We start from the raw sequence: 22,859 nt of genomic DNA, 5'->3' as shown, positions 1-22,859 counted from the left end.
CAACTCAGTGCCTTTCCAGGCAGCCCATTTCCTCCTGGACTAGTAGGGACTTCTTCCTGATGTGGATTCCAAATCCCACCACCTTGAAAACACTACCCATTGGCTATGGTTTTCTCTCTTGGGCCACCGAGAACATACTCCACCCCTTCCTGCATGCCAGTCCTCTAGATATCTGGAACCTGCCACCACATTCCCCCAGGTCCTCCCTTCCCTAGGCCAGATAGTCCCAGGCTCTCCAGAAGCTGTTCACTGAGCTTCATTCCATGGCATCCTGGTCACCTGTGAGTTCATCTGAGTCCCCCAAAATAGAGGCCTGAGGCCCACCATGGTGCTGGGTTCAACCCACAGAGAACAGAGTAGAACTGCAGCCATTAGGGGAAGCTTTTGTGGTTTCTTCCCACTGAGCCAAGTGTTTACTGAAACCTGTGTCTGGAACAGTGTCAATCATACTCTGTCACCTTTGTGATCAGCTGGGGCTGAGGAACCCAGGACCTGGGTTCTTCCTTGTGGACATGGTTGGTTCTGGGCTTGGGCGTCAGCCCTCACACCTCATTCCACACACTGCCCCTCCAAGCCTGGCTACAAACTTGACAAACAGCTTTGGATCCTAAGGCTAGCGGGAAGGGAGTGGAGAATGGGCGGGACACCCTGTACCCTCTGGCAACAGCTGCACATCTGTGGCAGTGTTCACGTGAGCTGGGCTGGCGAGTCATCTGGAGAGCAGGATGACATGCTCAGACCACTCCCTCCACCTGCTCTGCCTACGAGGAGGGGAGCTAAAGCATTCCTGGGCTGGGCCCCTGGCAGGAGCCGCGGATTGCGGTTTGCCCCACTTCTTGACGGGTGAGGTCATTAATCAGGTTAAGCAGACCCAGCGGTGCGCATGGCCGAGCTGGCCTCTGCCAGATGTCTCCCGCTCGTCTCAGCAGACAGTCCTTCAGACTGCTTCCCACCTCCTGCTCTGGCAGCAAGGATCAGGGCCTCTGGCAGCCCTCTAATCATCTTGGTGGCAGATGGAACACGTCTAGCCCAGTCTCTGGCTTTCTCTTTTTAATCTGTGAGTTCATAGAAAATAAATGCAAGCCCTGATTTCCAAGAAGGTGAAGATAACAGTAAATTGGTCTGTTAACCCTGCTGTCTGCCCACCCTACCCCCCTTACCTTCCATAGACTGCTGGGCTCGTGAGCAGACAGATGTGGCCAGGATCGAGGTCCTGGCATCAGAGGATCGGAGCCACGTGAGGGGGCAGGAGCACGTGTGCTCTGAGACCTGCCCAGGAGCCATCTGGGATCCCGTGTGTTAGGGGATGAGAGGTGGGAGGGGTCAGCAGATAGCTGCATTCCAGCACTGTCTTCTCTCCTCCCCCAGCCTCCCCACCTTCTCACTCCTAACCTAAGAAGCACAGATTTTGTGCAATGACAAGGAGAGGGAACATTCAGTGCCAGACTTTTAATTACAGTTGCTTCAGGCTGCTGGCCTCCATACCAAATGGCCTCGTGGAGAGTGTTCTACCACTGCACAACCAACGGGGTCCAGTCTGTGGTGTGTGCACTTGGCACCTGGTGAGGGTGGGGCTCTGTTCCCACTGGGGAGGGGCTGGGCTCAGATTAGTTCACATGGGCCTCAAGGAGCGCTGCCAAGTGCAGCCTGGGCTTTAGAGCCCCTGGACCAGATGGAAATGCCTGCTGGGACCCTTATAGCAGCCTCCAGGGAAGACCTATGATTGGGTAGGAGAGGGGTCTTTGGGAGGAGGGCCAAGCTCTGGAAGGATGATAGTGATGGATGGTACTGTGCGGTATAGCCAAGTGAGAGGAACACAACGTTAATCTTGTCCTTAACACTTTACAGTTTACAGAGAGCTTTCCACTTTCTTGAGCGTGCTTAATCCTCACATGAATCCGCTTAGGGGACGCAGCTCAGAGAAGGGAAGTGACACTGCCCAGAGTTAAACAGGCAGAAAACGAGGCGAGGAGCCCCGGCCTCGCACTGCAACCAGCAGTCTTTCCATGAGGAGTGGGGGCAGCTCCCCCAGTAGCCAGAGGAGCAGCCCAGGCAGGGGATAGGTTGCACCCCCTTTTGCCACCAGGATGGCCCTCGCTCAGGGCAGCACCGTGGTGACACTGGTGAGCACCACGTGCTCCGAGACTTTGGAGACAGAGCACCGGCTCTGCAAGGACAAGGACTTGTGGCTGGCAGAGGAGCGAGGGCTGGGGGCCTTCAGAGAGCCGCAGGGACCCAGGCCAGGCAGGCAGCAGGAGAAGGCGGCCTTAAACTGCTCCCGGAATTTGCCTTGGTTGAGAGACAGAAGACACAGCCATAAGGAGACAGAAGCAGCAGGAAGGGGCCTTGGGCCCAGGGACACCCACGCAGCTCCAGCCAAGCTGCCTGTGAGGGGGTGGGAGGGAAGGGTAGAGCTGGGCAGGAGAGAGCCCCAAGGCGACCTCGTCACTGCCAGGGAGAGTGAGGACAGAGGCCCTGGAGCAGGTTCCCAAGGAGAAATGCAATTTTCATCTGATTCCTTGACTGCGCTCTGGCTCTGAGCCTGGCTGAAAACGTTTTGTCTGGCTCAGGGAGCTTAGGTCACCTCTGCCCTCGTTGGCGGGTAGGTGGAGGGGCTCACGGCTCACCATCTGTGGCTAGGCTTTCCCCATCTCTGCCCCATGGTGATGAAAATACAGCGGCAGCAGCCCTTGCAAAGGCACTGTGCTGGGCACCTGAGTTTGTCGCCCAGCTCACCCCAGCACCCTGAAGGCCTGGAGTCCTCTAGCCTCACTCCACAGAGGCACGCAGAGGTGCAGTGGCTTGCCCAAGGTCACCAGCGTTCTAATTCCAAAGCCTTCGCTTAAAGGGTAGGGAACAGTGGGGAAGGAGGGATCACCACAGCCATCTGTACAGTCAGAGGACACCAGGCAACAGATTGTGCTGGAACTGAACAACCATGTTTCAATCGCCCCACAAGCCTGGCCGGTGCCCAGCAGAGGGCCGAGCACACAGCAGGCGCTCAGTAAATGTAGACCAAACGAAGAAATGCACGTCAGGAAGTCTGCCTGACGTGTCCTCTGCCGTTGCTCGTCTCTTCTGTTCTCCCCTCTGAGCTGGAAACCACCCGGCTAGCCTCTGTTGAGTAATTCTTTAGTTTCAGTGAGGGTTACAGCATTGATCCCAGGCCCTTCTTTAACCTTTCAGCCTTTTCTCAAAGATTGTCCAGGCTTGAGCAGTCATCTGGTCAGTTCTCTAGGCCTGGTCTGAGTCAGGTCTGGTGAGTCACACTCTGCTGAGCCCAGGCGGGGGCCCGGGGTGGGGCCTTTCCACCCTGAGATCGGGAGGTAGTGGAAGGGGGTGGGGGCTATGGGACAGTGGACAGAGGAGGCCTGGGCGGGGGGGCAGGGGACCAGGGATGCCTGGACTTGCAGAGGGGAGGTGGGAGGGCTGGTGCTGGAGGCAGGTGGATTCAGGGGTAGCCCCCCCAAATTCGGGCCCCTCTGCCAGCACGTGTCTAGCTGGGCACGGGGAAGCTGCTTCCCGGCCCTGGGCTGCCTCGCTGGTGGCCCGCCCTTCCCCCTGATGCCTCGATTATGCAGTCATCTTCTCAGGCAGGGGCTCCATCTGGAGCCTGTGTTGACCAGACTGGCTGATTGGCAGTCCTGCTGTGCATGTATCACGCAGGGGTGGAGGTGAGCTGGCCCAGCCCCTGCGCTCCCCCCCACTCAGTGGTCTGCATAATCTGCAAAACTGGATCCTGGAGCTGGTCACCTTCTTTGGCCACTATTGGGAGTGTGGCCTGTCTCCCACTCAGACCAGGGCTCTTGGGCGGGGACAAGTCTTCCCCCTGAGTGGGAGTTCCCAGAGCAGGGTCCTGATCCCCAGGAGGCAGCAGGTGTATTCTTCCCCGCATGCTTTATTCAGCCTGGGTTGAAGATGGGGAGACCATTGTCCTGGGGACTGTTGCCACCCTCAGTTACTCTGCGTCCCCAGCCCACTCACCACTGAGGAAGTTGTAGATGATGGGGTTGGCGGCGCTGTTGGCGTACACCAGCCAGTGGGAGAAGGTGAAGCAGGCATAGACGGCTTCTCGGTCGCTGGCTTGGCGGAACATCCCAAACACCCTAGGACCAGGGGGCAGGACACTCAGAAATGGGAGAGGGTGTGTGTGTGTGTGTGTGGGTGTGTGTGTGTGTACACTCAGAAATGGGAGAGGGTGTGTGTGTGTGGGGGTGTGTGTGTGTGTGTGTGTGTGTGTGTTGGGCAGGAGTTGCTGTCCTCATCTCCCAGACAGGAAAACTCAGAAAAGGAAGGCGAGTTGACCAAGGTCACATAGCTCATGAATGGCTGTAAAGTACAAGAGTCCCACTGCCCCTTCTGTGCACCAGCTAGCCCTTTCCTGGGCCTCTGAGTCTGGGGTCCTGACCACAGTTTGGGGTTCTTGGGTGCAGAATGTATGACCAGAGTGGGCCTAGGAACAGGGACCAGGGTACCTCTGCTCAGTCACCAGCCGTGTGACCCCCTGGGGCTCCCCCTCCACTTTATCATCCATCCCCGTAGCAGCATGATGAGTCATAGACTCATCCATTTTTTAAATAGGGAAACTGAGGTTCAGAGAAGCAAAGTGATATGTCCAAGATCATACAGCCAGGAAGTGACCAAGCGCAAACACACTGAGATTGTCTCATGGCAAAGAGCCCAGGGTCTTGCCCTGCCCCCCTCCCCACCCCCACCCCATGGCCTCTCACTTGCTATTCTTCCAGACCCCTGTGGGTGTGGTTGCTCCCTTCCTTCAAGTCTCTGCCAGATGTCACTTCCTCAGAGAGGCTTTTTTGTTTTTAACCATTACATCTAAAAAACATTTATTTTTAACCCCACCAACCTCTGTCACTGTCATTCTCTATCCCCTTTCCCTATTTTTTCTTCAAAGCAGTTATCACTGGCTGACATTGTAGTACATGTCCATTCTCTCTCCCGTCAGATGTCGCCTCCACGAATGCAGGACATTGTCCCGTGCACTCGTTCACTCCGTTCCCAGCCCTAACAACCTGATGATTGAGTGGCCAGACGAGAGAATTTTCACGAGAGCCCCAGGAGGCAGGCCGGTTATTCCCATTCTACAGATGAGGAGATTGAGGCTCAAAGAAGAGAATTACTCCCACAAGGTCACACAGTGGGTGAGCGGTGGAGCCAGATCTTTCTCTGAAGCAGAGAGAGCTCCTTCCTCTGACCCCACCACCTCTCCCCACCCCCAACCACTCCCCACGCGCTCTCACCTCTTGAGGACATTGAGGACACTGATGGGCAGGTAGCAGAGGGCAAAGACCAGCAGCACCACCATCAGCATCTTGGCCGTCTTCCTCCGAGCTCGCATTTGCTTTACCTCGGCCAGGAAGGCACGGGCCCGAGGCGGGGGCTCTGCGCCCACGCCCTGCCCCTGGTCCTCCAGCTGGTCTGAGGGCCTCTTCCAGTTCCTCACCAGGGCCGACGTGGTGCCGGGGATCTGTCCAGCACACACAGACAGCAGCGGTGGGTACAGCTCCTTGGGAGGGTCGTTCTGCTTCGCTGGGCCTGCTGGACCCTGGGGCAGGGGGAGGTGGGCAAGGGAACAAACCCTTGCAGCAGGAAGGAGCCTAATATTCATGATAAAGACCAACACTCTGGACTTGAGTGGACTTCCGTGTTCCATTAGCTCATCGTGAGACCACCCACAATATGTCTCTTGGGACGGTATTATTCACCCTTAGTTGTAGATGAAGTAGGGGACCCTTGACAAGCCCCCAGGTCACAGCCTGGGGCCTGAACATCCTTCCAGCTACCCACCCATCTTCCTTAAATCACCACCTGCATCTGTGGCGACGGGGGTGGTTGGATGACTCGTGCCTCCCCCGGTCCTTGCCTGACCCTGGGAGGCCTGAGCAAGGGGCGTGCAGGTGGACAGCGTGGAATGGCCTGGGCCTCAGAGCATAGGTCCCAGCCTAGGTCAGTGCCGATAGGCCTATGGTGGTTCTAGGCACCTGGAGCAGCCACAGATATTCTCAAAGCCTCTCTCACACTGGACACCTGAATCACCCCACAACAGAAGGGCATGGGGCTAGAGTTCAGGAAACTTGGGATCTAGGGCCAGCTCAGCCATTCAAGAGCTATGTGACCTTGGTAAACTCACTTTTCTTTCCTGAGCCCTGCTTTTCCTGTTGGATAAGGATAACGACTCCTGCCTTGTGGACCGGGGCATTGTGAGGAGCAGATGGCGAGCGCTGGTGGAGCGCGAGGCTGCTCGTGTTCCGGCCAGCCTCCTCTCCCGGCCCGGGCGCTGATCCAGGACTCACCCCGCTAGTGCCAAGGGCCTCTGAGCATGCCCTCCCATGGCAAACCGCCCCCCTCCAAAAAAAACCCCTGCTGTTGGTCAGTGTGTAATAGAGGAAAGAAGGAAGGCCCTGGAACCAGAAAGGCTCTGCCACTCATCAGCCGTGGCAGATTGGTTGCCCTTACTCAGCATTTGTAAAGTGGGTAATATTGCTTCTTTGATTAGATAGTTGTGAAGACATTGCAAGCAAAGTGCCTAATTTGGACAGCAACACGGAGGTGTTATTCTTGTTGTGGCACTGAACCGAGCATTGGAACCCCACAGACCTGGGTTTTAGTCCCTGATCGTCCACTCGCTGGTGAGGGATTTGGGAGAAGTTGCTTTGCCTCTCTGGGTCTCAGTTTTCCCATATATTAAGGTGGGGATAGGGACTTCCCTGGTGGCGCAGTGGTTTAGAATCCGCCTGCCAATGCAGGAGACACGGGTTCGAGCCCTGGTCCGGGAAGACCGCACGTGCCACGGAGCAACTAAGCCCGTGTGCCACAACTACTGAGCCTGCGCTCTAGAGCCCTCAAGCCACAACTACTGAGCCCCCGTGCTGCAACTACTGAAGCCCGCGCGCCTAGAGCCCGTGCTCTGCAGCAAGAGAAGCCACCGCAATGAGAAGCCCGCGCACCGCAACAAAGACTAGCCCCCTCTCGCCGCAACTAGAGAAAGCCCGCGTGCACCAACAAAGACCCAACGCAGCCAAAAAAAATAAAGTAAATAAATTTATTAAAAAGAAAAAAAAGGGGATAACGGATGGTGGTGAAGAGGATGCAAGACTAGCTGGGAGTGCCTGGTGCAGTAACTGGCAGCTACTGATATTAGGAGGATGCCAGTTACTATTCGGTTCCAGGGCCGGCACTAGCACTTTCGGCCTTGAGTTTGACGCATGCCTAGGCCTTGCCTCTCTGGTTGCAGCCAGGATGGCATGTTCTGAAGGCAGAGGGCTGTCTACTCCCTCAGACCAGTACCCCTGTCCCCTCCCAGCCCACACAGTGACACCAGAGTGGGCCTCACCTGGCGGCCCCAGAGCTTGCGGAAGATCTGGAAATAGGCCATTGCCATGAGGCCTAGTGGGGCCAGGTAGGTGACAATGAAGAAGCAACTGTGGTAGATCTTGGGATAGAGGTCATCTGCAGGGGCCAAGAGATGCACGGGTTGGGCTCAGTCTGGGAAGCCCCAGCCTGCCCTGCTTAACAATACCACCCTGCCCTGACTAGGGCCAAAGTAAGCAGTTGGGCCCCATACAGGTGCCATGGCAGAGAGACCCTGGAGTTGCCCAGCCCAGTGGTCTCCATCCTGGAGGGACCCCTGGCCGATGTCTACACTAGAGAAGGTACCCACACCAGAGGTATCCCTGCTAGATGCCTGCTCTAGGGTATCCTCCCAAGAGATACCCACCCCTGGGTGCCCACCCCAAAAGTGCCCTGATAGATGTCTGCTCTGGGGGTGTGTGCCCCGGAGGTGCCCACTTCAGGGACACCTGCCCAAGGCTCCCGCCGTTACCTGCCCAGCGTTCATCGCAGACAGAGAAGAGCCGGGTGCGGTTGGCTAGCTCGGGCAGCACACTGCTGCATTCCATGACAGCAGCCTGGGGCACCATGACAGCCAGCGACACAGCCCAGATGCCCAGGATGGAGCCACGGGCACGCCGGGCAGTGCTCTTGAACAGCAGGGGGTGGCAGATAGCATACCAGCGGTCCAGGGCGATGAAGCTGAGAGTCAGCACTGCCACTGACACAGACACGGCCTGCCCCATGGGGACAGTGTCAGTCCTTTTGGGGGCCACCCAGAGACATGGGGTGAGTGATGGAGCTCACAGCCCAGAAATACCAGGCAGCCAGGTGCAGTGCAAATCCTGACTCCACCACTTACTGCCTGTGTAGATTTGGGCAAATCACTCACCCCCTCTGAGCCTCGTATGCAGAATGGGAATGTATCATCCACCTGGCAGGATTCTTGTGAGAATAAATGAAATTATGGATGGAGAATGTCCAGCTTGAGACCGGGCACATAGTAGGTGCTCCCCTACTATGGATAATAATTTACACTTTAGGAAATAACTACATGCCGGACACTGTTCTCGTTATCCTCAGAACAACCCTTGAGGTGTGTCCTCTTACCCCCAAGGTACAGGTAAGGAAACTGAAGCAAGAAAGATTAAATAACTTGCCTAAGGTGGATTTCCTCACCTGCCTGTCTTTATTCTCAGGGTTGCCAAAGTTAATGGGTTGAGTGGGAAACCTCCAAATAATGGGAAATCCAAGAGGCATTTCTCTCTGCCCTGGGATCCCATCCCTTCCCCAGGCTGTGAGGAAAGAGTCCTCATTCTGGGAGGCAGAGATGAACCTAGGCCAGAGACGCAGGGGCACTGGCTCCAGGAGTGCCCCCTGCCCTCTGGGGTACAGGGAGAGGGTCGAGGGATGCAACCCTCTGGCCAGCTCTCCTTCTGGCCCAACAACCGTACAGGACAGCCTGACACCCACCGCTGGGAGAGGGAAGGCCCCAGCCAGGAGCGGAAGGGCCGGGGAGGAGACTCTTGCCAGCCTGCCACCTCAAAGCTGCCCCCTTGGGGTCAGGGAACAGGCCCATTCTCTGTCACGGTGGGCTTGCGCCTCTCTCCTGCACTGTGTGCCCGTGTACCTGGAAGTGACTGTACATGTGTCCGAACATGCCTCTGTGAATGTCTATGAGTGTGACCTGGAGGGTATCTCTGTGTGAGTATATGGGGCTGTGTCTGTGTCTGTGTCCTTGAGTGTCGTGCCTGACGGCCTGCCCTTGCTAACAATAGAGCATGACACTGCCGAGGTACTGAGCCATGTCCTGTCTAAAAGGCAAGTTTGAGGGTCACTGAGACCTACACAAGGCCATGGTTTTTGTACTTGGTATGACAGGGGGGTCATGAGGGGCACCCAGGCAAAGCTCACCTGTAGATAGGGGATGACCTTGCAGAGGGCATGGCCGAAGAGCCAGGATTCAGTAATGTCTACCAGCAAGCTAGCCGGCAGGCAGATGGCCGTCACCAGAACGTCGGCCAGGGACAGGTTGACGATGAAGTAGTTGGTGACCGTCCTCATGTGGTGGTTCCGCCACACGGCCAGGCAGACTGCGGGGTGGGAGCAGGATGAGATGAGGCCGGTGGAAGAGCCACGCCCAGTCTAGCTGGGTCCCATCAGTGAGACCCTTCCCCCACAGTACCCAGTAGGGACTTGGGGGAGGGGGAGAGAAGCAAGGCCCAGGACCCCTCCCAGTCCCCAGGGGAAGCCTGAAGCACCACAGGGACCTAGAGACCTACCCAGCGTGTTGCCCACCAGGGCCACGAGGAACACAGCCACGTAGGCGGCAATGAGGACCCACTCGTACTGCTTCGGGTACAGATAGTCACGCCACAGATAGCGGAGAAACTCGTCTTCGTAGTCTGGAGGCACCGGGGACGGTTCCCCGCTGTCAGTGGGGACCCCCATCTGGGGCCCTGGGGTGGCCGAGGGCTCCATGAGCTCAGGAGCCACTACAGCTGATGGACATCCCAGGCTCCCCCAAGGGAGGGGCGCCCCTGGGCCAGGCCTTAGCCCACTTCCCTCAGGGGACCCAGAGTCTTGCACTCAGGTGTTTGTGGTCCCAGCCCGAAACCTTCTGAAGGAAGGAAAAGGGAACATTAGGGAGAGTGCCAGGCAACTTGCAGATGAGCTTCCTCTTAATTCTCACAGTCACGTGGGTTATGGAGAGCCCGAAATCGATGGAGAAAGACAGATCTGCCTTGCCTCCCAATTTCATACCAGTTGGGTAACTTACCTCACCCCTCTCAGCCTTGGTTTCCCCATCTACCCCGTGGAGTAATAACTGAGCCGGCCTCACAGGGCCTCGCTGAGGAATAATGAGCTCTAATGAATGCCGAGTGCTTTACCCAGAAACTGGCACCGGAAGCCGGCTTCACGGTCATTGCCGGTTACCACTATTAAGAGCCCTGCTTTGCAGAGGGGGAGATAGAAGCTCAGAGAGGTTGAGCCCCTTGCTCAAGGTCACAAAGCTGTTATTCCAGGTCTGTCTGAGTCCACCAAACACCACAGATTGGAGAGGGGAAGCCATCCTGATTTAAATGTTCTCTCCTGAGTCAGTTCACAGGCCTGAATTTTTGGTTGAAAAACTGGTCAAGGGAGGCTTTTGAAGACCCACGCCCTGCCCACAAGACCTGCCAGACCCTCCCTGGTGGGGCACACACGCACGCACACACGCACGCACGCGCGCGCGCGCACACACACACACACACACACAGTGTGGGTAGAGGTGCAGGGAGGAACTGACAACCTCTCCGAAAGCGAAGGGAGAGCCCCAGGCACAGGGGCTGGGCCCGTCAGCCCCCAGCCCCCGCTAGTCCCCCCTTGAATCCCGTGGCCGCGATGCGCCCCGGTGGCCGCCAGGGGTCGCTGGACCGGCGTGCTGGCCGCCCTCTTCATTCATAAATCCGGCCTCGCACCCCGCCCCTCCTCGCTCGCTCAGACCCGTCCTTTCCCCGGCTGAGAAGGGAGGACCCCGGACGTATGTAAGAGGGTTGCCGATCCTTGGAGACCCCCCGGGGAGCATGAGGGGTCTCCTTCACACCCCCAGCGGGCGCCGGCGGACCCGCTTCCTCAGCGGGACCTCCCTGCATCTCTGGGGCTGTGCGGGCTGCGGTGCGGGGAGCGAGGGCGCGAAGCATTCTTTAGGAGCCTGCCTGCCGGGAGGAGGGCAGAGCATGCCGGGGACCCAGCCTCCAAGCACCCAGGTTATCTCCCGAGACTCTTGGCTCCCGCCGAGGGTCCTCTGAAGTCCCCCACCCCGAGCCCGGGGGTCCCCTAAGCCCCGCACCTGTTGGCTGCGGTTCCCCGGCGTCCTCGCTGCTGGTCCCCCGATCTTGCACCGGGACTTTGCCTCCCCGCCCCGAAGGCCGATCTCCGGGGACTGGGGTTGGAGGGGAGGGGGCCGGGGCAACCCCCTCCCAAGGATGCGCTGCCTGGGCTCTCTCGGCTGGGCGCGAGCGCTGGCTCCGACGCGGGCTGTGGCTGGGCGCGGGCTCCGCCAGGCTGCGCGCCGCGGAGAGGGGGGAGGCCGGGGCGGGAGGGGCAGGGAGGGGAGGGAGCCCCGGGCCGGTCTTGGCTGCAGGTCTCCCAACCCAGAGATCGGGAGGGAGATGCTCGTTCCTCCTCGCCCCAGACTTCAAGCGTCCATCCCACCTCCATTCATGTTTCCATCCGTTCATTCATACCTTTCGCATTCATTCAACATTTCTGCCTCCGGCTACTCTGCTTTCAGAACGCACCTACTGTGTGCCGGTGGGCCCCAGGTAGCTTTGAAGAGCCACAGTGTAGAGGTGGATCCCAGCTCCACCTCTTCCTGCTGCCTCACCTAGCTGATGAGGATGAGGGCACAGGTGGGTCACTGCACCGCCTCCAGCCAGGCTCCGGCTGTTGCTGGAGCAGCTAGCTCCCAGCGATGCCAGAAGGCCCTGATCGCCCTTCTCCCAGCCTCCTATTCCATCTGCCCTCCAATCCTTTTTGTTCATACCTACTTTCCCCCCTCCCAAGACAGGGACGGTAGGTGGGGGCAGGAAGGGGGGGCACCAGAAGGGCTGATGAATTCAACTAACATTTTCCAAGCTGTGTGCCAGGCAGTGAGCTAGAATAATACAGCTGCCATTTGTACAGTCCCCACCATGAGCATGATCTCATTTAATCTTCACATCAACCCAGTGAGGCAGCTGTTACCATCCCCATTTCACAGATAAGGACCCTGGACTCACATGGTTCAGTGACTTGCCCAAGGTCACACAGCAGAGGCCGAGATGGGACTCAAAGCTGCACTCTTCTCCAGGTCCACCTTCCTCCCACGCCAGACGGAGGCTGGCTGGAGCCAGGTGGGCTCACAAACAGGCAAGTCCTCTATAGAGCGAGGAGAGCTGCCAGGGGGCCCAGGAGCTGGGGGGCACAGGACAGATTGATCCAACCAGGGTGTCAGGACAGGCCTCCTACAGCAGGAACACACCAGAGACCTAAAGAATGAGAAGGAAGGCCTGCAGCCAGTGATTCAAGGCAAAGAAAACAACAGGGGCAAAGGTGAGGAGGTTGGCCCTTCCAGGAGTCACAAGTCGGTGAAGGGTGACCTTCTGAGCATCAAGCCATCACCTTGGCTATTATCTGTCTCAGGATGGGACCTTCCTAAAACATCAAATTCACCCTCCCCTTTGACCCTCGGAGAGTCACACCCCTTCCCTCCTGGGAGGTGACTCCTGAGATGGAACTTCCATCTTCCCTGTTGCAGCAAAAGCCTTTTTTCAAAGGAGCTAGAGATGCACCATTAGGCACAGAGTGTGTGGGAGGGAAGTTGGGGCAGCCCAGGGGATGGGTCAGGGACCTCCTTCACCTGTCCAGGGCAGGAGGAAGGACTGAGGCTGGCCCTAGGGCAGAACCCTGTCCCTGGGTGGCATCCGCGCAGTGAGTGATGGGTCAGAGCATCCTTGCAGTAACAACACTCTGTCCTGCCTGCCCTAGGTGCTGGCAGAGGTAAGGGAAAGGATCAGGGGACGTGTGTGTGTGTGTGTGTGTGTGTGTGTGTGTGTGTGTGAGAGAGAGAGAGAGAAAGAGAGAGAGAGAGAGAGAGAGAGAGAGAGAGAGAGAGAGAGAGATGGAGTTAGTGTCTGTATTTAGAAGTAAGGGCTGTGACTGTGTGTCTGGGGAATCCAGTGTGTTGCTGTGTGTGTGTTTGTGTCCCTGAGCCTGCATGTGGGTAGGGACAGGCTCTGGGCTGATGACTGGGGGGCATCCTGGGTGGGATATGTCTGTATGGGTCTTGATTTGTCTCTGTGTGTACTGGTGTTTGTGTCTATGAGGGATGTGTGTGTGTGTGTGTGTGTGTGTGTGTGTGTTGGGGGGTGTCTGTCTCTCGGTGTGTCTGGGTGTGTGATTGTGGCTTTGACTAGCATTGGCCTCCCAGTGTGTTCTCTTGTGAGTGTGGGAATGTGAGTGTGGTGTGCCTTTGCGTCCATGGCTCTGCGACCGAGCGTGCGTGCGTGGAACGCAGTATGTCTGCCCCCACGGGGATGACTCATCTAATCCCCCACGTGAACCACCCCCCATCTAGAGCTGTGACTGTCTGCTAGGGGCTGGGAGGGGGCCGCGGCACACGCGGGGAGGGGAGGCACATAGCGCCGGACAGTCAAATGACAGCTGCAGCCAGTGGTGTGAAAGGTACAGACCCCTCTGTGCCTGTGTGGGTGGTGGGCACCAGCTGAGCTCAGCACAGACCAGGCTTAGAACCCAGCCCAGAGCTCAGAGTGCCATGATTCAAGGCCTCCCAGACACCCTGAGTTGGAGTGATCAAGCGGCTTCCCAGGTGCCCCCAAGTCATTATAATGGGGGTGCACCTGTCTGTGTGGGGACGGAGTCAGGCGGAGAATCCGCCCCCACCACCGCAAAGCCCAATGTCACAGAGCCAGTCCCGTCTCTCCTTAAGAGGATTCCCACTCACCAAACCCTCTTTTCATCCCTCGGTACCCCAGAGATGGCTGCTCCCCAGGACAAAGGATCCTGAGTGATTCCTTGTACCCTGAAGCAGCAGATATTTTTTCCTCCCCTATCAGACCCTGGCCAGGGAGGAGGCTCTGGGTCCCCAGGTCCTGAGTCTGGCTCTCTTAGCCACGGCCTGAGAGTAGGAGAAGCCAGTTGTTTGTCCTCTGCGGGCATGGGGTAGAGACCCTGGTATGCCTGCTCAGAGAAAATCCTGGGGTCCCAAGGGGGCCAGTGATACTCCTGGAGATCCACAAGAAGCTGCAGTTGTTTGGTTTGGGAGCTCAACAGCACTGGACTCTGGGAGCTTCTGGCAAAGCATCTGTGCCCAGGAGAGGGACCCCAGTGACCTCATATCCTCCATCTCCAGGCTGGGCCCTCAGCCTGGCATCTCCTTCTCCCAGGGAGGGCCAGCCTGAAGCCCTTGCTTTGCCTGAGCTGAGGGTCAACCGAGACCACACGACCTCTTTCCTGGAACCAGCCAGCTCCAGCCTTGTTGATCTAATCCTGAGCCTCTGAGCTACAGGTCCCTGTCACATCCATCTTCAAGTGTCAGCCCAGGCACTGGCCCCAGGTGCTGCCTCCCCCTCCCTCCCAATTCCATCGTGACTTACAGTAACCTCTGTCTGGCCAGCACTAGAATAATCAAAATGTAATTGCGTTTTCAACTTGCTAACGGCTGCTACAGGCCCAGGATGGGGATGGGAACACCCCAGGCAGGAGAGAGGTGCTTCTTAGAAGAACAGAGATCAGAAAACAAGCAGAAGTGTGGGGTGGGGCGAGGTGTGGGCCAGCAGTGACTGGGCTGTGAGCCCAGAAAGGGGGATTCTGAGGGCTGAGTCCAGGCAAGCCACTGAGGCAACTGGGATGTTTTGGTCCTTGGGCCCAACAGTACTGGCCTCTGGAAGTTCCTGACAAAGTGCCGTGCCCACGGGATGGACTGAGGGACCTCATGTCCTCCATCTCCAGGCCAGGCACTCAGTTTTTGTGCCCCTTGTCTTGGGGAGGGCTGGCCCTCCTTCAGGGTTTGAGTGGCTGGAAGGGAATCAACATCCACCAGGAGAATGAGGGGCCCAGGTCCCGAGGTCAGGCATCCTCGGTGGCTTCACAAGCTAGGGAGCATCTTCAAGCCAGAGGCAGGAGCTGGAGGGAAGGTGCTGGAGACAGCAGTCTTCTGTCTGCTCACTCACTCATACACCCACTCAACAAGCACTGGTGGCAGGTAGGTTGCAGAGCTGGGGTCCCTCCTGGTTAGGCTGGGGAGACCCCATGTAAACCTGGGTAGGGGTGGGTATCAAATGCATTAGAGTGGGAGCCTGTAGAGTCAGGGCCAGGGGTAGGATGGGGCTGGGACCAAAAACAGATAGTGCATGTGGACCCAAAGGAAAAACAAACAGACCCCTCAGCCTGTTAAGCCTAGTGTTGAAAGAAGGTTTGGAGCACGGGCTCTGGAGCCAGAAAGAGTTAGCGTGGGCTAGAGTCCTGGTTCTGTCGCTTATTACTGTGTCATCTTGGACTAGTCACTTCACTTCTCTGGTGGGCTGGGTCATGACCCTCAAAGATATCCATGTCCTAATCCCCAGAATCTATAGATAAGTTACAAGGCAAAAGAGGCTTTGCAGATGGGACTAAGTTAAAGATCTTTGGTTAGAGAGTATCCTGAGTTACGCAGGTGGGCCCAATATAATCACAAGGTCCTTATAAGAAGGAGGCAAGAGGGCGAGGAAGAGAAGATGTGATGACAGAAGCAGAGGTTAGAGTGGTGCCAATGCTGGAAGGGTCCACAAGCCTCTAGAAGCTGGAATAGGCAAGGAACAGAGTCTTTCCTAGAGCCTCCAGAAGGAACGTAGCCCTTCCAATTCCTTGACGTTAGCCTCGTAAGACTCATTTTGGACTTCTGAGCTCCAGAAGCATAAGAGAAAAAAATTTGTGTTGTTTTAGGCCACTAAGTTTGTGGTAATCTGTTACAGCAGCAATAGGAAATAATACAACCTCTCTGTGCCTCATTTCACTGGTTATGAGACCAACAGGAACCTTTACCATATAGAGTTGTGTAAGGATTCACTGCAAACAGGCAGGTGGGCAGAGCAGCAAGTGCTGGGCACCAGCAAGACAGACAACCACACGTTCATTCATATGATATTTTTAAAATAATTTAGTATTTTTAAAAATCAGAGGGGTCTTCATGGGAAGAATCAGGACTTCGCCAGATATCCTTACGCTTATCCCATTATTTGGTATTGTTTTTATTTTGAGTCATGTATTGCTGCTGGAGGCTGTTAAAAGATCCAATTCCTAAAATAATAAGTAATATTAGTAATAAACAATGATCATAGGAAATGTGTGCTGGTGTGGTTATTTCAACACAGGAACATACAAGGAGAAGCAAAAGAAGGAGATGCCTGATCTTCCTGGGAGGGGTGTGAGTGAGTGAGTGAGTGTGTGTGTGTGTGTGTGTGTGTGTGTGTGTGCAGACTGGGGGTGGGGAGCAAATTAACTATGACCTGGATCACCAGACATTTGAGGAAAATCTTAAACATGACACAGAAAAACCAAGATAAGCAAAAACGTTTCAGAGGCAACTAGGGGCTAGGTCTTGAAGGATGAATAGGAGTTCACAGGTGGGTTTTGAGTGAGACATGCTGGGCAGGAGTGAGAGAGGAAAAAAGGGCAGGATTCCAGGCAGAGGGGGCAGCATGAGGGGTGGGCATGGCCAAAGGTCTGTTCTGGGGTCACAGTAAACGCTGGTTTGGCCTGAGGGTGATCCCAGGAAGAGAACCAACGAGAAACAGAAAGATGGGTGAAGGGCTCGCTTTCAGTCTAGGCTGAGGAGCTCGGACTCCATCCCAGAGGCAGTGGAGTCCCTGAAAGGTGTGAGTGAGGGTATGATGTGGGCTGATTGGCAGCCATACCCTCCAACTGGAACACAATTGAAATGAATAAAGAGTACGTTTTCCTTGTAAAAGATTCAAACCACTCAGAATAACATAAAATCATTATTTTTAATTATGTAGAGTAGCTATCGATTCCTGTATAAGAAAATAGCTACTATAACAAAGATTCCCCAAATGACAGTCCTTAGAAAGATGGACATTGACTTTTCTCTGCAGGCTCTCCAGGGCCGGCAAGGTGACCCTACAATCATCAGAAACCCAGAATTCTGCCAGGACAGAAAAGTATCCCAGTTTTTTTGTTTGTTTGTTTTTGCGGTACGCGGGCCTCTCACTGTTGTGGCCTCTCCCATTGCAGAGCACAGGCTCCGGACGCGCAGGCTCAGCGGCCATGGCTCACGGGCCCAGCTGCTCCGCGGCATGTGTGATCCTCCCGGACCGGGGCACGAACCCGTGTTCCCTGCATCGGCAGGCGGACTCTCAACCACTGCGCCACCAGGGAAGCCCAGTATCCCAGTTTTGAGCACAGGTTCTGGTGCCAGACTGTCTGGGTTTAAATCATGGGTCTGCTGCTTATGAGCTGTGTGACCGTGGACATACTAAACTTTGTGCTTGAATTTCTTTGTCTGATAAATGGGGATAATATAGTTCCAGTCTAAGGTAGGGAGAATAATATTCCCCCAAAGATGTCTACGTCCTAACCTGTAGAAGCTGTGAGTGTTACCTTATATGGCAAAAAAGGGCTTTGCAGAAGTGATTATGTTAACAGTCTTGAGATATTATCCTGAGTTGCCTGGGTTGGCCCAATGTAATCACAAGGGTCCTTCTAAGAGGAAGGCAGGAAATCAAGGTAGTAATAGGAGATGCAATGATGGAAGCAAGAGACTGTAGTGATATGATGAAGGGATCACGAACCAAGGAATTGCAGGTGGCCACTCGGAGCTGAAAAGGCAAAGAAATGGATTCCTCCCTAAGTCTCCAGATGGAAGGAGCCCAACTGACACATTGCTTTTAGACTTCTGACCTCCAGAACTATAAGAGTTCTGTTTTAAATCACTGCTGTAATTTTTTTAATACTTTTTTTTGTTTGTTTTTTAACTTTTAAAAAATTTGTTTTTAGCTGCATCGGGTCTTTGTTGCTGCACGCAGGCTTTCTCTAGTTGCAGCGAGCGGGGGCTACTCTTCATTGCGATGTGTGGGCTTCTCATTGCAGTGGCTTCTCTTGTTGCAGAGCATGAGCTCTAGGAGCGCAGGCTTCAGTAGTTGCGGTGTGTGGGCTCAGTAGTTGTGGCTTGTGGGCTCTAGAGCAACACTGCTGTAATTTTTACAGCAGCAATAGGAAATACACATCCTCATTAGATTAAATGAGTTAATACATTCAAAACACTTAGAAAAGTGCCTGACACAAAGCCTACACATAAGTCTTAGCTAGTATTATTAATGGAAAAACTCTTGGCTTGGGTCAGAGATGGCCAGTCCCAGCCGTATTCCAGCTAGTAGAGGGGACTATCACTTCTGTTACATCCAGTTGGCCTGAATTTGGTCACCTGGTCACATGTAGCTGCAAGGGAAGCTGAGGAATATAATTTTTCTCTGAGTAGCCATGTGTCCGGCTGAAAGGTAGGGGTTCTAGGACTAAAGGAAGGAGGGAAGGTGGCTATTGAGGAGTTAACAGTGTCCTACTTTGAAAGACGAGAAGTTTAGCAAAGGTACTTTCCCCCCAGAGTTTGGATAGCTACTCATTTTCCAGCTCGTCTTTTTTTGTGTTCTTAATTTTATGCAGTATCTCTTGACTCTTGGCTGTGTAAGATGAGATGTCCTTGATTACTCTTTTCCTCCCTCTTCTTGCTAAACCATTACATTTTCATCTAGTCCTGTACCCATAACTAAAATGTTCTGTTTTTTTGTGTTGTCTACCTCTGAGCTTCAAGAATTGAAAAATCAATAAGGTGTCTTTAAAAAATATTATGACTATGTAAACATTATTCTCTGCAGAGCTAACTAGCATCCTGGGACCTATACAGAAGGAGCTATAATCTTATGGTTTAAATGCTCTTGAAGAAGAAATGCTCCAGGCTCCAAGTTCAAATGTATTTTTCTACATTCCTTCAGATACTCAAAGTCATGTTATATTTTAATTTGCTTCACGTTTGGGCCATGACTTTCTTACACAACTTTTTGTTCTCCCGGAGTTTTTAACTGCTTTTCTCTTCTCTTTTTGTGAAAAGAAACATATGCCTTTTTAATCAGGTCATTAAAATCTTCCAGCTTCTTAATTACATTATTGTTGAATGAAGCCCATTTTCTTCTTAAGTTCATTCTTCTCCAAACCCTCTGACTTCCTGTTCTAATTTCGACTGATGGTTTTATGGACCTCTGGTATTTCTATTCGCTGCACTCCTGGGTTAATTCCACTTTTTCATGAATCTATTAGCTCTCTCTTTCTTGGGTTTTGTCTCTGTTTTACTGGAGTATATCTTCAAATAACATTTTAAAAAGGGGTACCTGGGAGAAAAGCCTCTGAATCTTTGTGTGTCTGAAAATGTCTTTAATTTGTTCTATGCTTACTGAACGGGGAGGTCAACCAGCAGGCTTCACTTTAGGGCTTGTGGAAGGGAGGCAGATAGGAAATTAGACACGGGGTTCCCACCCTGGGCCAAATAGGAAGGGATTTACTCTAGACCGTGATACTCTGAATAGGAGCCCTGGTCATTTTTTCCTTTTTAAAAAACTTTTTACTTAATAAAAACTGAGATATAGTCGATGTACAGTATTAAAAGTTACAGGTGTACAGCATAGTGATTCACAATTTTTAAAGGTTATATTCCATTTATAGTTATTATAAAATATTGGCTATGTTCCCTCTGTTGTACAATATATCTTTGTACCTTATTTATTTTATACATAGTAGTTTGTACCGCTTAATCCCCTACCCCTATCTTGCCCCTCTCCCCACTGATAACCACTAGTCTGTTCTTTATATATGTGAGTCTGTTTCTTTTTGTTATATTCACTAGTTTGTTTTATTTTTTAGATTCCACATATAAGTGATATTGTATTGTTTTTGTCTTACTCTGTCTGACTTATTTCACTAAGCATAATACGCTTCAAATCCATTCACTTTGTTACAAATGGAAAAATTTCATTCTTTTTTATGGCTGAGTAATATTCCATTGTATATATATACCACATCTTCTTTATCCATTCATATGTTGACAGGCACTTAGGTTGCTTCCGTATCTTGGCAATTATAAATAATGCTGCTATGAACATTGGGGTGCATGTATCTTTTCAAATCAGTGTTTTCATTATTTTCAGATCTATACCCAGGAGTGGAATTGCTGGATCACATGGTAGTTCTATTTTTAGTTTTTTGAGAAACCACCATACCGTCTTCCACAGTGACTGCACCAATTTACATTCCCACCAACAGTGCACAAGGGGTCTGTTTTCTCCACATCCTCACCAACATTTGTTATTTGTGGTCTTTTTGATGATAGCCATTCTAAAAGATGTGAGGTAATATCTCATTGTGCTTTTAATTTGCATTTCTTTGATGATTAACAATGTTGAGCATCTTTCATGTGCCTGTTGGCCATCTGTATGTCTTCTTTCTCTCTCGCTTTTTAATCTGTCACTCTCCCTGTATGTTCCTGATGTGAGTGCATCTGCAGGGGAGAGCTGGTAGCTGACACTGGCTCGTTATTTACTAAACAGGCCTTTACTTGAATATTTTCCAGACTTTGGTTATTCACATACACCATCTCATTTTTTGCCATATCTTCTTACTATCTACATTATTATTTACTTACAGTATTATTTTTCTTTAAATTGACTGTCCTAGTTCTACACTATGCCTGTAAAATTGCAAGTGTGATGTTATAGTTATATCTCTTATTGCTTGTTATATATACAGTTATATCTTCTAATCTATATGAAAATAAGCACATAACTCTTAAGATAACAGAAGTTTACATAGTGGAAAAGAATATATATATATATACACACATATACATATATATGTATATATATAAACTGAATCACTTTGCTGCATACCAGAAACTAACACAACATTGTAAATCAACTATACTTCAATAAATAAAAAAAAGATAACAGAGGTTTATTTATTTACCACTAAATATCATCCTCAGCAGTGGTGCATGTACCATACTTTAGGAAATATTTCTTTAATTACCATGTTGATTACCTTCTAATCAATTGTCTGAGCCTTCTCTGTGTACCTGCCAGTTTGGGTCTCCAAGTGGGGCTCCTTTAAAGAGTTCCTCTCCTCCTTGGCCTGATTCTGACATGCTGGGGAATAAAGTAAAAGAGTAATTATGGGAGACAAAAGATCACTTTTATTGTTGATGATGTAAAGTGGGAGGCCTCAGCTTAGGGTGTGAGTTGAGGGATCTGCTAACTGAACCCTCGTCACAGCCGTCATTGCGTGATGAATAGATGGTTTGATCCCAATTTCCCATGTCATAGGCTCGGAGTCTCAGTTCTTTCTCTCCCTTTTACTCTTAGTGGCATGTGACTATGACAGCCAAGTTTCTTGGGCTCAGGTACATATTCAGAGAGCAGAGAGTCCATAACGTATACCAATTGCTTCAAAAAATTTTTAAAAAGAGAGAAAAAACAACCCACTACGTTTTATGTGTCTAGAAGAACCGTGATACTCAACCCAGGCAAGGACAGTTTGAGACAGAAAGGTCTTAGGTCTGTCTCAATGATGGATATAGATGCAAATACCCTAAGCACAATATTATCAAACTAAATACAGCAATATATTTTAAAAAACATAATGACCAAGTTGGGTTTATTCCAGGGATGCAAGAATATTTCAACATTTGAAAATTGTCATTTTAAGTCCCAGCATTAACAGGTTAACAGACACAAAAATCCTATGATCATGTAAAACAGATGGAGAAAAAGCATTTGATAAAATTAAGCAATTTATTAAAATTCTTGGCAAACTAGGAATAGGAGGGAACTTCCTTAACGTGATGCATAATAAAGGATCGTTCTAAAACCTGCAGGAAACATACCACTTAATGATAAAAACTTAAAAAACATTCCCTTTAAAGTCAGAAACCTAAAAAGGATGTTCACTATCCCTCTTTCTCTTCAAAGCTGTACCGGATTTCTTAGCTTATGCAATAAGAAAAAGAAACAGTAAATAAATGGTATAAACCATTGAAAAGGAAGAAACAAAATAGTCATTATATATTTGTAGGTCATATGATTGTCTACCCAGAAAATCTAAGAGATCCTACAGACAAATTCTTAAAACACTTGAGAGAATTCACATTGAGAGGCAATTTTCCACGGGTCTGTTGCATTCCTGGATGACTTCCAAACAGAGGCACTTTGTTTGGTCTTTTTCTTGACAATCTCTTTAAGAATGTTTGTATGTCAACCATCTTTGGAATACAGAGTAAGTGTCTCCTTCCGGAACAGAAGGCAGATTTGCTTACTGTCCAGTGTAATGAAGATAATATCTCCCTCTGCAGCAAAGATCAGACATTTGGGTCCCCTCAACTCAGGGGTCCTCGGCAATTATGCAAACACAATCATTGCATGAACTGCATCCTTGTGGGACTTCGAAGGCAAGTAGAACCACTGACTTAAACATGAAGCTAATGCTGCTTGCTGAGCCACAAGGAACAAAGTCCTTTGTCTCTGACCCAGGAGTCTCACGTCTTCAGCCAGCATCCAGGACACAGTGGTAGCTAAGGGTCTGAGTAGTGCGAAATCCCAGGCCCTTCACATTCTTGGCAGTTCTGCCATCTCATTTCTAAATACTTGCAACATACAGAAAATGCTATTTATAAAAGATACCATTCATAAAAGCACATAAAACTCTTAAGTGATTAGGAATAAATCTAAGAGATGTGCAAGATTTTTATGGAGAAAATTAGAAAACTTGATTGGTGGTCATTCAAGAGACATAGATCAATAGAGAGTATAACTTGCTTGTAGAAGGAAAGACTCAACAGTAAACATGTCAGTTCTCCTCAAATTAATCTATAAATCGATTTCAGTTTCAAAGGGTTAAATAAAATGTTTTTAAAATTAATGTTTTCAGGGGCTTCC

The 22,859-nt window shown here is 51.7% G+C and overlaps 1 protein-coding gene across 1 annotated transcript; it reads right to left on the bottom strand.

Annotated features, from left to right (window-relative positions):
- Positions 1-1,689: 1,689 nt before the first annotated feature.
- Positions 1,690-9,828, bottom strand: HCRTR1 (hypocretin receptor 1). Its single transcript, XM_060003361.1, has 7 exons — positions 9,630-9,828; positions 9,262-9,440; positions 7,841-8,084; positions 7,352-7,467; positions 5,259-5,485; positions 3,985-4,106; positions 1,690-2,289 (listed from the first exon to the last, which is right to left on the bottom strand). The coding sequence occupies exons 1-7, from the start codon at positions 9,826-9,828 to the stop codon at positions 2,099-2,101; spliced, it is 1,278 nt and encodes a 425-aa protein (XP_059859344.1). The 3' UTR covers positions 1,690-2,098.
- Positions 9,829-22,859: the final 13,031 nt, after the last annotated feature.

The sequence above is a fragment of the Delphinus delphis genome, chromosome 1 (assembly GCF_949987515.2).
Source record: "Delphinus delphis chromosome 1, mDelDel1.2, whole genome shotgun sequence".
NCBI lineage: Eukaryota > Metazoa > Chordata > Mammalia > Artiodactyla > Delphinidae > Delphinus > Delphinus delphis.
Note: the sequence above shows the minus strand (reverse complement) of the source record. Positions and strands in the feature narration are given on the sequence as shown.

Coding starts and splice junctions, on each gene's coding strand:
- HCRTR1 (XM_060003361.1), bottom strand. CDS start 9,828: ATGGAGCCCTCGGCCACCCCAGGGCCCCAGATGGGGGTCCCCACTGAC. Junction 7,468..7,840: donor CTGCGATGAACGCTGGGCAG/GTAACGGCGGGA, acceptor TGGCCCCTGCAG/ATGACCTCTATCCCAAGATC. Junction 5,486..7,351: donor GCAAGCTCTGGGGCCGCCAG/GTGAGGCCCACT, acceptor TGTGCTGGACAG/ATCCCCGGCACCACGTCGGC.